Source organism: Mustela nigripes, chromosome 4, assembly GCF_022355385.1.
Source record: "Mustela nigripes isolate SB6536 chromosome 4, MUSNIG.SB6536, whole genome shotgun sequence".
Classification (NCBI taxonomy): domain Eukaryota; kingdom Metazoa; phylum Chordata; class Mammalia; order Carnivora; family Mustelidae; genus Mustela; species Mustela nigripes.
Window position 1 is genome coordinate 180,924,332 of NC_081560.1, and position 15,016 is coordinate 180,939,347.

At 39.7% G+C, this 15,016-nt stretch overlaps 1 protein-coding gene and 1 pseudogene across 2 annotated transcripts in view; one reads left to right on the plus strand and one right to left on the minus strand.

Annotated features, from left to right (window-relative positions):
* MCMBP (minichromosome maintenance complex binding protein) overlaps positions 1-15,016 on the minus strand; it is a 48,576-nt gene that overhangs the window by 11,348 nt on the left and 22,212 nt on the right. Inside the window, exons 5-10 of one of the 2 annotated variants that reach the window (XM_059398706.1) lie at positions 13,739-13,840; positions 9,536-9,680; positions 6,813-6,964; positions 4,971-5,071; positions 808-980; positions 302-425 (exon numbers count right to left, since the gene is read on the minus strand). In XM_059398706.1, the coding sequence (XP_059254689.1) occupies positions 302-425; positions 808-980; positions 4,971-5,071; positions 6,813-6,964; positions 9,536-9,680; positions 13,739-13,840 (797 nt within the window). Of the gene's footprint in view, positions 1-301; positions 426-801; positions 981-4,970; positions 5,072-6,812; positions 6,965-9,535; positions 9,681-13,738; positions 13,841-15,016 lie in introns of both variants that reach the window. The other variant, XM_059398705.1, reaches the window with a different exon arrangement.
* LOC132016930 (U2 spliceosomal RNA) lies at positions 10,784-10,993 on the plus strand (annotated as a pseudogene).

Genomic DNA, 15,016 nt, shown 5'->3' on the forward strand with positions numbered 1-15,016 from the left:
GGGATGAATAAACCAAGAATTCAGAATGCAGAAAGAATAAAACAGCTCATTTTACTTATCAGCCAGGTTCTCGGTCTGACTGTGGCTCTTATATTTAAGGGAGACATAATCAAAGGTTACATGTAAAACAAAAAAGGTGGACAAAGAATGTGTGATTTGATGTAACACTTGTCACACTGGATAAAAACCACCTGATGATGCAGCTACTGAACTGTAACACCGACGGCCTGAGCAACCTTCCTGCTCTCCTGCGCCGCCAGCACCACCCCCCACCGCCAGCCGCCGGGAGCTCGGCACTTACACAGTGGAGATGAGATGCAGGATCAGGTACTCGGCGGCCAAGCTGTCTCCCAGAAGCGCATGCGTGAGGAACCCAAGCAGCTCTGCGCGGACAGGAGACAATTCAGACATGAAACCTGAAACGACTGGAGAAGGGAGGGAGACCACTCAGACACACACACCAGCCCCTCCTGAGTGTCTCAGGCTAAGAAGGAAAAAAAAAAAACAAACCCAAGTGGAACAAAGCACTAAAGTCACTAGACAACTAGTGTAGACTTAAATACTGGTCATTAAGTGATGCCAATCTTTGAGATAAGACAGTGTGTAAACTCTTTTTTGCCTCATCTTAATAAAGAGAATTAATGGGAAGGAAAACGGGCCAGGGTCACGGCGACTACTAGAGAGACTGAGGCTGAGCACGAGGATCTGGCTGCCTTGGCCCCACCGTGAGCAGAGCACGCGCCGCAAGCGGCTCCCGCCCAGGGGCCCACGGTCTCTGGCTCCCAAGGCATTAGCACTTACACTTACAGGTTTTGCTCTCCTCCTTGTTAAGGCAAGCGGGCAGTAAAGGATTGATGTGCTGCAACTTCTGGGCTAAAACCACATGAATTCTTGGCACTAATGAAGCAGGAGGACTGTGCACTCTTTGCTCCTCGGCCGTGTCTGTGCATTCCATCGGATCCAGGAGTGAAGAGGCATCCCTGTGGAGAGAGGAGAAAGTCACAAGTCACAGCCACATCTCTGAACATGAGAATTCAAGCCAAGAACAGTTCCACCTGTACATCTCCCTAGAGAACGGAAAATGGCTCCTCATTCTCAATGGTCAGATCACACAGTTCTCAGGCTAATTAGGTCACACAAGGATATATATGTGTTTTTCAAGAAAAAGAACACTTCCACTGAATATGCTGTAGCTGCAGTTAATGGGATAGAGCACATCACTGGTGAAGAGCGTCTGTGTTTTGAAATCACTTCTTCAGCGGAGACATGAAACGCTTCACAGCATGTCTCAAAAACCAGGGTCTTTTTCTCATAAGCCATTAGGCATCTATTACTCAGTGTGGAAGATCCATTCATCTCTTAATCTTGCTAATTGTTTTTCCTAACTTTTATTCCTCCACGACACCTCCCTTGAATAGTGAGTAGTCAAGCAGTGAAATGAAAAAGTGTGAGTTTTTCAGATTTGCTAAATAAATTAGCAGACAATGGATTTACCGTGATACAACTGAAACAAATCACTAAGATGTGTTTAGAACTTCAGACTTCACAGGCTGCTCTACAGAGTTACCCATTCACATGACCACCTGCCTCCCACACGAGGACAACGACAACTGTACGTGGTCTGGACCATGTGCCGGGCAGTGTCCTTCTCCATGCACACACCAATTCATTAACGCCTCACCTACCCTGGTCTCCAGTGAGGAAGGTGAGGCCCTGCAGAAGTCACGTGGCCGGTAAATGGCCACACCAGGATGGCACCCCAAGCCATCCGGCTCTCTCTGGGCACTAAGTGGCTTCAACCAATGAAGTGACTGAAGCAGGAAAATCATCATCACCAGAAACAGCCAAGGCAAGCAATCTGCAATACTATTATTAAGGAATGCTATTTAAGTTTATTTAAAGTTGTTTAAAAATGTCTGTGTCCCCCCCTTTATTGTAATAGTGAAAAGTAAGTTCTTCTTATAGGGAAACCAAGCTGAATGTCCAATACCCAACAAGAAAACAGTTATGTTGGGCGGGGGGGTGGTTCTGACTCCATTCCTCGGCAAACTCAAGACAAAACAAGAAGAATGAGGAAGATCTGAATTCTCAGGATATATTGTTAGCTGTGGAGAGAAAGTGTAAAAGAATACATATAATATGCTATCTTTTATATAATAAAGGGGAATAAAATATACACGTGTCTACTTATTTTTGCAAAATATACAGTAAAGATAAAGGTAGAAACAGGTTGGTTCTCTATGGAGCTTGAGTGGGAACAGGGCAGGGGAGAAGGCACCCCTACATTCTTTGTATATAGCTCTGATTTGGGCAACAATGTCATTGTTTTCTATACTTAAAAAATCAAAACAAAGGAGAAAATGTTAACAGATTTTAAAAGTTTAAAAATTAGGGCGCCTGGGTGGCTCAGTGGGTTAAGCCACTGCCTTCGGCTCAGGTCATGATCTCAGGGTCCTGGGATCGAGTCCTGCTGAGCAGAGAGCCTGCTTCCTCCTCTCTCTCTCTCTCTCTGCCTGCCTCTCTGCCTACTTGTGATCTCTGTCAAATAAATAAATAAAATCTTTAAAAAAAATAAAATTAAATAAAATAAAAGTTTAAAAATTAAACTCTTCAAAACATGTACCACCACTTTCACACAAACTTAGTGTATGCTCTAATAAAAACTCATGAATATGTTAAAAAAAAAAAACAGTAAGGACAAAAGAAACACTCTGAAGAGAAACGCAATGGAAACCAACTGAACCTAAACACATAAAATGAATAATGAGCAAAAGGACCAAAGGGGAAGAAAACTCACCCCGGTGATTTTAGACACAGCACTCTAACTATACGCCTCATTCTAAAATAAAAAGAAATGGAAACCAATCTTGGATGCGAGTTATAAAGTTTGTTTTTTGCCGCGGTATGGACTGCTGATTCTGAGATTACCTTCTCTGCACTGTGGAAGGACGTTGAGAACAATGCGAGTCAAGCTCTTTCTGTTAGAAGAGGGGCTACAAACATGGGAAGGGGGAAGGGAGAACATCTGAGTGCAGAACTGGAACTGGAAACACTGTGAATTCACAGTTCTGAGAGACTTGAAAATACATGAAGATGCATGTGTACGGGTATCTAAATGTGCATTTACGTGTACGTGCACAGTGTGCGCGTGTATGTATTTCCTAGCCCCGCCCATTAGAAGGGCAGAGAAGCAATACCATCCTGATACCAGTGAGCACACAAGCACTCAGATCTTGACTTCTAAATAAAATTCCTCACTAAAACAAACTGATGCTCCTTAGAAAAATGGCTGCTACTGCAGCCAGATAATAGGGAGGACAGATGAGGTTGAAACAGCATATGTGCCAGGAAAGACATTTTCAAAAAATGAGGTCATGTCAGCAAAGACGCAGAGCCTGCTTACAATGACTCTCACTAGCCAAATGAGGAAACCTGAATTTTGAGCACCAGACTAACAGCCACACTGATATAAACAAATTACTTAAGTAAACAAATGAGAAGGAAAATCTCTCTTCTAACAGAAGGCCAATAAACAAGTGTAGAAGGAATGACTGAAATAGAAAATCACCATCGGTTATTACCGATCAAGAATCATCAATGGACAGGGGCACCCGAGTGGTGCAGTTGGTTGAGTGTCTGACTCTTCGTTTCAGCTCAGGTTGTCATCCCAGGGTCGTGGGACTGACCCCTGCACCGGGCTCCATGCTCAGTGCGGAATCTGGTTGAGATTCCTCCCCCTCTCCCTCTGCCCCTTCCACTCATGCTCTAACTAAAAATAAAATAGAATCATCAATGGATATTAAAGTAAGTGGATGAGGGACACGTGGGTGGCTCAGTCAGTTAATCGTCTGCCTCTGGCTCAGGTCATGATCCCAGGGTCCTGGGATTGAGCCCAACATGGGGCTCCTTGCTCAGCAGGAAGCCTGCTCCTCCCTCTTCCTTTGCCTGCTACTTCCCATGCTTGTGCACATGCCCGTGCACACTCTCTCTGACAAATAAAATTTTACATAAATAAGTGGACAAAAGTCAAATAAGAAAATGGATATTAATGTAATCTCCAAGTACCTCCTTCCAAATCACTTATTACAAAGTGAAAAACAGTAACTTTATAGGACAGAAACCTGGCATACGCCACCTTAACCAAACAATCAAAATTACCACCACCAACAGTGCTGCACACGGACATAAGGTGCCTCCTCATATGACAGCCTGATTCTAAGCATGAGGAAAGGCCACATAAACCCAAACAGATATTCTACAAAATGACTGGCTGTACTCTTCAAAGGTGTCAAGGCCCCTGCCAGGTGAGGACAAGGAAAGACAGCCATCTGCAACCAGGAAACGGGCCCTCACTAGACAATGGATCTGTCAGCACCTTACTCTTGGACTTCCCAGCCTCCAGAACAGTGAGAAACGAATTTTGGCTAAGTTTAAAAAAAAAAAAAAAAGGTGTCAAGTTCAGGAAAGACAGAAGTTGAGGACTGTTCCAGATTAGTGGAACATGTGACCCTACGGATCCGGACTCACGGAAAAGAAGAAAAAATTTTAAAAAGAAAAAGAAAAAAACAAAAACAAAAAAAACATCACCAGAAGAAACAAGATTGAGATAACTGGTGAAATTAAGTATGAAGTATGGATTAGTGTTACTAATTTTCTAAAAGTTCCTAATTTTGATAGCTGTACTCTGACTGCATAGGAGAAAGTCCTTGTTCTTAGGAAATATGGACTCAAGTATTTAAGGGATAATGTACGCAACTTACTCTCAGGTGTTTCAGAAAAACATGTACATATACAAAAATGTGCACATGTAAGAGAACAAACGAATGACAGAGCAAATGGGGCACTAAGGGTTAACAACTGGCAAATCTGGGTAAAGGGAGAAAGCTCTTTGTAACATTATCTTCCAGCTCTTCTGTAAGTTTGAAATTTTATCAAAATAAAGTTACCCAAAAAAGAACAAACAGACTCACCTTTCATCATTATTCAGTATACTTAGCACAGGATCCACAGATAGGACACCATATAACTCAAGAACATCATTGACTTTGAAACAATCCCAGTCTTCATAGACCTGACAGAAGATCGTAAGAAATCACGTTGTTAGGACTAAATAACACCCAAAAAAACCATAAAATATTAGTTTTAAGGCTAAAGAAATAATATTTTAGATTTTTAGGTCAGGAAATGGAATTTAAAGCCATTCTTTTGTTTCATAAATTGAAACCAAGAGAGATAAAATACTTGCCTGAAGTCATTCTCCTAGTTAGCAATTAACACTAAAACAGAGGACTCCTGACTCCCAGACCAGGGTCTGTTGTCAATACACCACACTACTTCGAAGAGGCTTTCCCAATGGATGACTAACATTACAAATGTGCATGACTGGGTGCTTGGGTGGCTCAGTCAGTTATCGGCTCAGGTCATGATCCTGGGACAGAACCCCACGACAGGTTCCCTCCCCAGCAGAGAGTCTGCTTCTCCCTTCCCCTCTGCCCCTCCCTCCACTCGTGCTCCCTCTCACTCGCAAATAAATGAAAAATAAAATCTTAAAAAAAAAACAACAAAATCTTAGATCCTGTGCTAAGTATCTCAAAATCTATTCAGAACACCAAGAGAAGGGGGGGAAAAACAGAAAAACAGCTGCAGGATTACTAACTTTGGACTTATTCACTAACTACACACCATTAGGAGGGTTAACACAAAACTCAGAAAGGCCATGAGGGTTTTCAAAACTTTCAAAACTTTCAAAGTTGTGTCTCTGATGGATGCTAGTAACTGTCAAAGCTTCCTCTTGGTGAGGCTGAACCGAAACATGGCAGGAAAGCCGTCCTCACTCTGGTCCCTATGGTATGGTACAGAACTGAAGTGCCACTTAAGTTAAAACCACAAAATAAAAGAATGGAAATTCTCAATGATCATTTCTGAAACTTACATTGCTTGCTTCACCTATCAGGATTAAAAAACCAGGGTAAGCAAAATAGAACAAACTGCCAACAGATTTTTTGCCTCTATTTTATTTTAAATACAAATGAGAAATACATTTTGATGACAAGAATGCTGAAAAAGTTAGATATTGTTGGAAGCTGGAAATGACATAGGAATTCACATGAATTTAAAAAAAAACTGTTATAGTTCTGTGTTCAAAATATTTTTCAATTGTTTTTTTAAGTGAGCTCTACACTCAACATGGGCCTCAAACTCAAAACCCCAAGACTAAGAGTTGCAGGCTCCACCGACTGAGGCAGCCAAGTGCCCCATAATCTTCAACTGAATTTAAGAATGCCGTGGTAGACAGAACATGGCCTCCCAAAGAGGTCCACATCCTACTCCCTGCAATCTGTGAATAGGTTACCTTATAAGCAAAAGGGGGTAGGAATAAATTCAAGACCCTGAGATGAAGAGATTATCCTGGATGATCTGGCTGGGCCCAATCGAATCACAAAGGTCCTTTCCAGGAAGACGTGACTATGAAAACACTCTGGCTTTGAAGATGGAAGAAGGGGCCCCAAGCCAAGAAATGTGAGCACTTCTAGAAGCTGGAAAAGGCAAGAAAACAGATTTTCCCCCAGATCATTTAGAAAGGAATGCAGCCCAAAGGACACCTTGATTTTTATCTTCAATGACATCAATGTTGGACTTCTGACCTAAAGCCTGTAAAATGATAAATTTTTGTTGTTTTAAAAGCCACTGACGTGGTGAATATTCGCTCCAGCAGCCACAGAAAATAAACACAAATGCTAAGAGTACTCCATGTTAACTTTGAGACACATTCCACATCTACATCAAGGTTAGGTCTATAAAAGGTTTAGTACCTTCACAAGGCATGCAGGGCCCTTCTCCCCTGGCAGTGGAAAATTCAGGTCAAAAGGAGAAGAGAGGTTCAAGAAGTTCAGCTGTTGGCCAGTAGAAGCTTCAGTTTCTAAACGTTTTGGCTCTCCACACCACTGAAGACCACCAACACTCCCTAAATTCAAAGAACAGCACTGCACTTAGTCATTTTTAAGGCTTCTTGGAGAGAAAGAACATTCCTAAAGAGCCTTTCAAGTCTGATATAAATGATGCTTCTGAACACAAAAAAACTTCAAGTTGTTACAGTTCTTAAGGAAGTAAGATATGCTAACAAAACCCTTTGTCTGACCTAAAAGAGAACAAAGATTATGAAGATCTAAAAAATTTAATCATTTCTCCCACACAACACAATGGCAAAAAGCTCCCCTCTTCAAATCTCAAGTATATTTTAAAAGTTGATATTTACAGTTACTTTGACAACTTTAATCTAAAGATGTCTACTAACAACAAACCCGCCTTGGTAGAACATACTTTTTTCTACTTACTACTCAGAATAAAGTCATAGAGCAATACATTCATTTACCAAATATTTGTAACATCCATTGTGTAGTAGAAATCAGACTAGTTGTTGGGGACACAAGGATGATTTTAAAAATGCCCTCTATCGCTGAAGTGGTCACAGTTTAGGGCTTATAACTAATTAAAATCAACATATAGCCTGCTACACCATAAAATATTGTTCAGCAATAAGAAGGAATAGACTACTGATACACAGATTAATCTGGATGGATCTCAAACTTTGCTGACTGAAAAAAGCCAATCCACAAAGTATACATACTGTATGATTCCATTTATGTAACTTACCATTATTTTTTAAGGTTAAGCTAGACCGGGATCTTTTTTTTTTTTTTAAACTGAAGTATTCCCGACTATGCAACACTCTTGCAATAAAATAACATTAGTACAGAGATGAAGAATGGGTTAGTGTTTGCTAGGGATTAAGGACTTCTAGGGAGGGGAGAGGCAGGAGAGCAGTGGGCAGGACTCTACAAGGACAACTCTGAAAGATGTGGGCGATGAACCATTCTGGATCCTGACTGTGGTAGTGGTCCCTTTAGTCTACATGTGCCGACACTGCCCAGAACAAAATACACGCACACAAATAACTGTGTGTAGGAAATATAAATTAAGGTCACTGGGCGGTAGCAATGTCCATTTCCTGGTTACAATATTCTACTAGAATTATACAAGATGTTACCATCAGGAGAAACTTATTTCTTACAGCTATATGTGATCTACGCTTATCTCAAAAATATTTTTTAAATATATATAGCTTGAAAGATTAATGAGAAACCAACAAACAAGTTACATTGTAAATAAATGATGCACCCAAATGTACAAAAAACCCTACAGTAGGACATCCAAATAAAAGCAAAAAGGGGGAGAGATCATCAGTTGCTTAGATAACAGAATTACCATATATCCTGGATTCTAATGTTACTTATTGTTATGATACACCATTAATTTTAATAAGCATTTGGGGGGGGTGGAGAAAAAGACCACCACATTTGTACAGATTTACTATAACATTCCGATGTTAAAAACATTAAAGTATGCCTTAACTCTAAGGAAATATATATAAAGTAGGAAAAACATGGCTAAATGAAATTCATTAGTAATTCTTTATTTACCACTCTCAACCCAATCTTGCAGATGCCCCCTGACTAGACTGATTTATTTGAAACCCCACCCCCCCAACCCTTCAAAACTTGCCCTCTGAGGATGGTGCTACAGAGAAATGACTGGCCATAAAAGGAGGAATAATGACAAACTTCTCTACCTGCCGCAATAAAGAAACTCACTATTGTTAAACACTGTGATTGGTAAAACCAGGAATTAAATATGCTAATTCTGAAACTATCTCATGCTCTTTGGATATTCCAAACTTTGGTCTCCGTGTTAATCAGAATTTACTGGGTTTTCAGCATGTTTCAAGATAAACCACTACAAATGTGGGTACATAGAATAGAACTGTGACGATCTTAAGGGCTCTCTGGTTTCAAGCTGAGAACGAAGTTACCTAGTGCCCCACAATTTCATGGTTTTCCTCCGATGTTTTCAATCTTACTAAATTAAAGTACCACTATCTTGGGGTGCCTGGGTGGCTCAGTCCGTTAAGCATCTCCCTTTGGCCCAGGTCATAATCCCAGGGTTAGGCACCCTGCCTTATAAGGAGTCTGCTTTTCCCTCTCTCTCTGCCCCTCCCCATGCTTGTGTGCATACATGCACACTCTCTGTCCCTCTCATGAATAAAATCTCTTAAAAAAATAAAAATAAAAAAATAAAGTTCTACTATGTCCAAAGGAAAATTAAAAAGGATGTTTTCAGATATTAAAAAAAAAAAACATTTTCAGGATAAACTACTAGACTTCCATATTACTTAGGAGCTGAGATAAAAATATAAAGAATGAGAAAAAGACTTTTGTCCACTAACCACCTGAGACTCTTAAAAACTAACAGGAAAGCAGACACTTCTCGCTAAGTGATGCCTAACTGCTCAGTTATGAAGCACGGTTTGACCAGAGTACTGCAAAAATTCTCAAGACTGTTTATAACAGCGATGAACTTGAATGCAAGGTTGTCAAATCGCTGTCATTTCCTAAATCTAGAGCTGTATCACACAACAATTAATTCTGGAAATGGACCTGCGGGAGAAGTAAACAGAAAGCCTGCTGGCTCACACCACCTGCTTGCCTGGCACCTGCATGTTGGTCCTTCTGTTTATTAGGCTGTAGGTCCATATCTTCGTCATCTTCGTAACTCCTCTTGTGACGACTAGGAGTGTAGGATGTTGAAGGACTGACTCGAGCTTGGTTTGCATTAACATAGGCGTTAAATGAAAAGTTAAGGAAAATTTATCAGGAACTGAGGAATATCCTAAGGTATGCTAATTCTAGGGCTAATAAAAGATTATTAGTTTGGCAATTTGGCTAAAATTAAAACATCCTTTTAAAAGACTGGACTTCCAGTTTTGATCATGAGAGTAGCAGCTTAACCTCATGCCCCCTACCTATGCTATATATAAAGAAACTATACAACTGGACAAAAGTTATGAGCAACTGTTTTCAGTAACTGAACATCGTAAGGGAACATAAGGTTATAGTTCTTCAATAAGGAAACACACCAGTAAACTCCACACCCTTCTTCCCAGCTTTCTCTTGGGAACATTTCCCAAACCGCAACAAAGAGAAGCAAGCACCCTGCCCTTGCACGACAGAGAAACAGAGCACACAGATCCGGGCTCCTAAGCAACTGGAAGCTGCAGAAAGTAACAGAGGCAAGAGTTGCAGATAAGACCAAGAAACCTGTGCAGGCTCCATTAGGGGCTTTGGTGAACATAACACCATGGATGTACAAGTCAGGATTCCTTGAGGGCTAGCAGGGAACAGCTGCTAGTTGGCTGGGAGCTAAATGGAGATTCGGGACTTCTACAATACTAGTACTGGACCCTGATGGACAACCTGGGCACTGATGTGTGACCAGAAATAGCACATTTCATGGGTAAGGACTGTGTCCTACAGACCAAGGGCTATTCCATACCCACCTTAACAAATCGCAAAACCAAGCCATGACAAGGTCAAAGTGATCCACTTACATCACCTGCCTGTCAGAATAAAACGCAACATTCTTGGATGGAAGACAAAACCGAACTCTCTACAATGCTGTACATCAGCATACAGTAACACATTACTAGTTATATATGAAGAGTCAAGAAAATATGACCTACAATCAGAATTAAAAATAACCAATAAAAACAAACCCAAAGATGACTCAGATATTGGAATTAGCCGACAAGGACACTAAAAAGGCAATCTAAAATTCACTATTTTTTCATATATATATATTGAGCTATGTTTATGTTCCCTTTAAACCTTATTATGTTGAGATATGTTCCCTCTAAACCTTAAAATTCACAATTTTAAAAGAAAATATAATTGCTTCTTAGCCTTTTGGCTATGATCAAGTGCAGTATCTGGTCTTATCAGTTTAAAAGAAAATATAGACAAGATCGATCTGAGTGGCTCAGTTGGTAATGTGTCTGCCTTTGGCTCAGGTAATGGTCTCAGGGTCCTGGGATGGAGCCCCACATTGGGCTCCCTGCTCAGCGGGGAGTCTGCTTCTCCCTCTCTCTTTTGCCCCCCCAACATGCTCAATATCTCAAATAAATGGTTAAAATCCTAAAGAAAGACTGATGAGTCAAAGATGAGGAATGTTAGCAGAGAAATGGGAACAACGGGAAAGAACCAAATGAAAAATCAAGAACTGAAAGGTAAGATATCTGCAATGAAAACAAAACAGAACAAAAACAAACAGAATCTCAGTTACCTGGAGGTCAGTAACATCTAATGATTATGTGACTGAATTCCTAGAAAATGAGACAATACAAGAGACTGGGACAGAAAAATATTTGAAGAAATAAAGGCTGAAATCTGAAAAATACCAGTCCACAGATCCAAAACCTCGAAAATACCCAAGCAAGATAAACACAAAAATACCCACACCGACCCACATCACAGCCAAACTGCCAAAAACCACAGAGAGAGAGAGAACATCAGAAGTAGCTGGGGAAAAACAAAGATGTCACACACAAGGATAGAGTAAAATGACGGCTAGCCCTTCGTCCAAAAGCAATGGGGACCAGAGGAACCCGGCAGGCGCAATGGTTTGAGCATCTGACTCTTGATTTCAGGTCAGATAATATCTCAGGGTTGGGGACTGAGCCTCGCATCAGGCTCCCCACCCAGCATGGGGCCTCCTCAAGATTCTCTCTCTCCCCCTCCCCACACTCACGCTCTGGATCCAAAAAAAAAAAGGCAATGGAGGCCAGAAGACAATGGAACAAGACCACCGGAATGCTGGGGAAGGATAAGAGCTGTCAACCCAGAATTCTATAACCAGCAAAAACATCCTTCAAAAATAGAGGTGAAACAAAGACATTTTTCCTTGAACCAAAGCTGAAAAATTCATCACCAACAGATCTGTACTTAAAGTTGAGTTAAATGACTCCATTTAAAAAAAAAAAAAAGAACAGAGCTAGAAATGGTACATACCACAAACACATACAAGACACTTTTTCCTCATTTCCTAATTTATGTAGAAGACAAATTTTTTAAAGATTTTTTTAAAGATTTTCTTTATTTATTTGACAGAGAAGAGAGTAAAAGCAGGGTGAATGGTAGGAAGAAGGAGAAGCAGGCCCCTGCTGAGCAGAGAGCCCAATGCAGGGCTCAATCCCAAGGCCCTGGGATCAAGATCTGAGCTGAAGGCAGATGCCCAACTGACTGAGCTACTCAGGCACCCTTTTTTCAAGATTTTATTTATTTGACAGAGAGAGAGAGAGAAAGAGAGAGAGAAGCTTGATCTCAGGGGCTTGATCCCAGGACCCTGGAATCATGACCTGAGCCAAAGGCAGACGCTTAACCAACTGAGCCACCCCGGCGTCCCAAGACAAATGTTTAAAGCAAACAGGGTAATATATTGTGGGCTCTATAGTTTAAGTACAAATGAAGTATAGGACAACAGCAACACAAAGAATGAGGGGATGAATGGAAGTAAACTGCTGTAAAGATCAAGGAACAAAACAGAAATCACAAGGGAAATTAGAAAATATTTTGAGTTGAATGGTGGTAAAAACAAATCAAAGTCTGGAATACAATCAAAGCAGTGATTAGAAGGAAATATATAGCCTTCGATGCTAATATAAGAAAGGGAAGATTTGAAATTAATGATCTGTGCATCCACTTTGAGAAGCCAGAGAAAAATTAAAGCCAAACTAGCATAAAAGGAAATAAGAGCAAAAGTCAATGAGATAGAAAACAGAAAATTAAACAGTTGGTTTTCTGACAAACCACTAACAACACTGATCAAGAATTAAAAAAAAAATTAATGAACATTATTATAAATGAAAAGAGATCATTGCTAGATATCCTCCAGACATGAAAAAGAAATTAATATTATGAAAAGCTTTGTTACTGACATAAATTCAATTAAGACTAAATGATTTTGAAACAATTCCTTGAACAATACAACTTATCACAACTGATACACAGAAAAAACTGTTAAAAAAAAAACTAACTATAAATCTTCTCACAAAATGCCAGCCCCCAAACTGGAAACAACCCAAATTCTTACCAAGTGGAAAAAAATATAAACAAATAAAATCAGCAATAAAAAGGAATGAGCAACACACACACACACACACACAGGGATGAATCTCAAATGTGTTATGGAGAACAAATAATCAGACACAAGACTCTGCATGAGTCCATTTTTTGGCATATAGAATAGGTAAAACCAATCTACAGTGAAAGAAATCAGGACAGTGGTCACAAAAGGTGAGTGAGGTGGCTAGAAAGACACAAGGGAACTTTCTGGAACAAGTACTTTACTTTCACAGGTGTAATTTAAATGGGTGTGCATTTGTCCACTCAAGTGCACCCTTAAAATCTACATATCTCAGGGTATGTGAAATATACCTAAAAAAAAAGTATACCAAGATGTTTCCACATCTCTCAATGAGCCAACATGTTGTTTCCCCTTAAGATTTGAAACTATGTTTTTATTTAATTATGGTACTTTTTCAGTATCTTTAAATCCACGGTGGGCTCAATCTTTTTAACAGTATTTCACTACAGGAATGTACCACAATTTTATCATTTCTCAATGACGCATACTTTGGTTGTTTTATAAACCTTTTTGTTTAGGACAAACGAAAAACATTTCATTAAAATAAAGCCAAGTTCTGTAAATGAAGAACACTTTTTTCCCAGCTTATTTTGTTGGTGTAAAAACACTAAGTTTCAAAAACTCAAAATTTAACTGTGGTTTTTTCAATTAAGAATATAATCAGGAACCACTCAACACAGAAGAAACTTTAGATAAAGGATATTTCTTTTACCCACGTAGATTCCCCAGGCACTGGGACACAATAGAAAGTCTGTCTTTCCAAAGTGGTAGTTCGTGGGGAGTTTAAATCAACTTCTTGTTGAGGCTGTGATATACACAAAAAGCATATTTAAAGTTTTATTAAGAAAAAAACAAAACTTTAATTAGCAAACCACATATTCATGTTATTTATAAAACCACAGTAAATACTTCACATTAAGAATTAAAAACTAAATACCAAGCCCAAACCCATTTAAAAAAAGGACATAAAATCATTTCACATGCAACCATCAATATACTACCTTCCCTTAAGTCCATAATACATCTCACCCTGTCACAAAATTAAATCTTTTAATAAACAGGATACTTTATTTTTTCAAAGACAAAGCACTATCTCTTTCATAGACCTTATCAGTATCAGCCTATAAAATAGGAACTTAATGAAATATTCATTAGCAGTAACTCTGACATGAGATTTCAGTCAGATTATATTCCCCAGAAAAGGAATGTTCTCCATTTCAAATATGAGAAAATCCTAAGACATAGAAAGAAGCCAAGATGCAATATTAAAATATTACTTCAATAAGCACATATTACTTTGAGCACATATATTACCAAAAAATCTCTTAAAAGTAAAATAAAACGTATACTCCATTTTGGTGGTGGGAGGAGGGACCCAAGCCAAGGCACATCAAGTTTCATCTGAGCTAGTATGTACAAGCAGGGCTTTCTATGTGTTTCTTTCTTTCCAGGCCCAAAGTATTCCTGGTTTGGTGCTTCTACTTATTATTTCTAGCAACACAATACAAACTCTTTGCCTTCAGCAGTGTCACATGTGGACAGACTCACCTATTTTACTTTCCTATTTCCAGATGCTGAGATTACTAGCTTATGGTGATACTCCATTACAGTGTATTGATAGATGAGGCTAATATGACTAAGGGCTCTTCAAATAAGGGACACAGCAACTATCTGTAAAGTTGACACATTAGACTAGGCACCACATTTTACTTTATGGAAACACTCTCAAAGAAAAAAGATATTGGGAGACCTCAAGTTCATTATGTGTTAAGATTAGCAGATCCGGGGCACCTGGGTGGCTCAGTGGGTTAAAGCCTCTGCCTTCGGCTCAGGTCATGATCCCGGGGGTCCTGGGATCAAGTCCCGCATTGGGCTCTCTGCTCAATGGGAAGCCTGCTTCCTCCTCTCTCTCTGCCTGCCTCTCTCCCTACTTGTGATCTGTCAATAAATAAAAATCTTAAAAAAAAAAAAAAAAGATTAG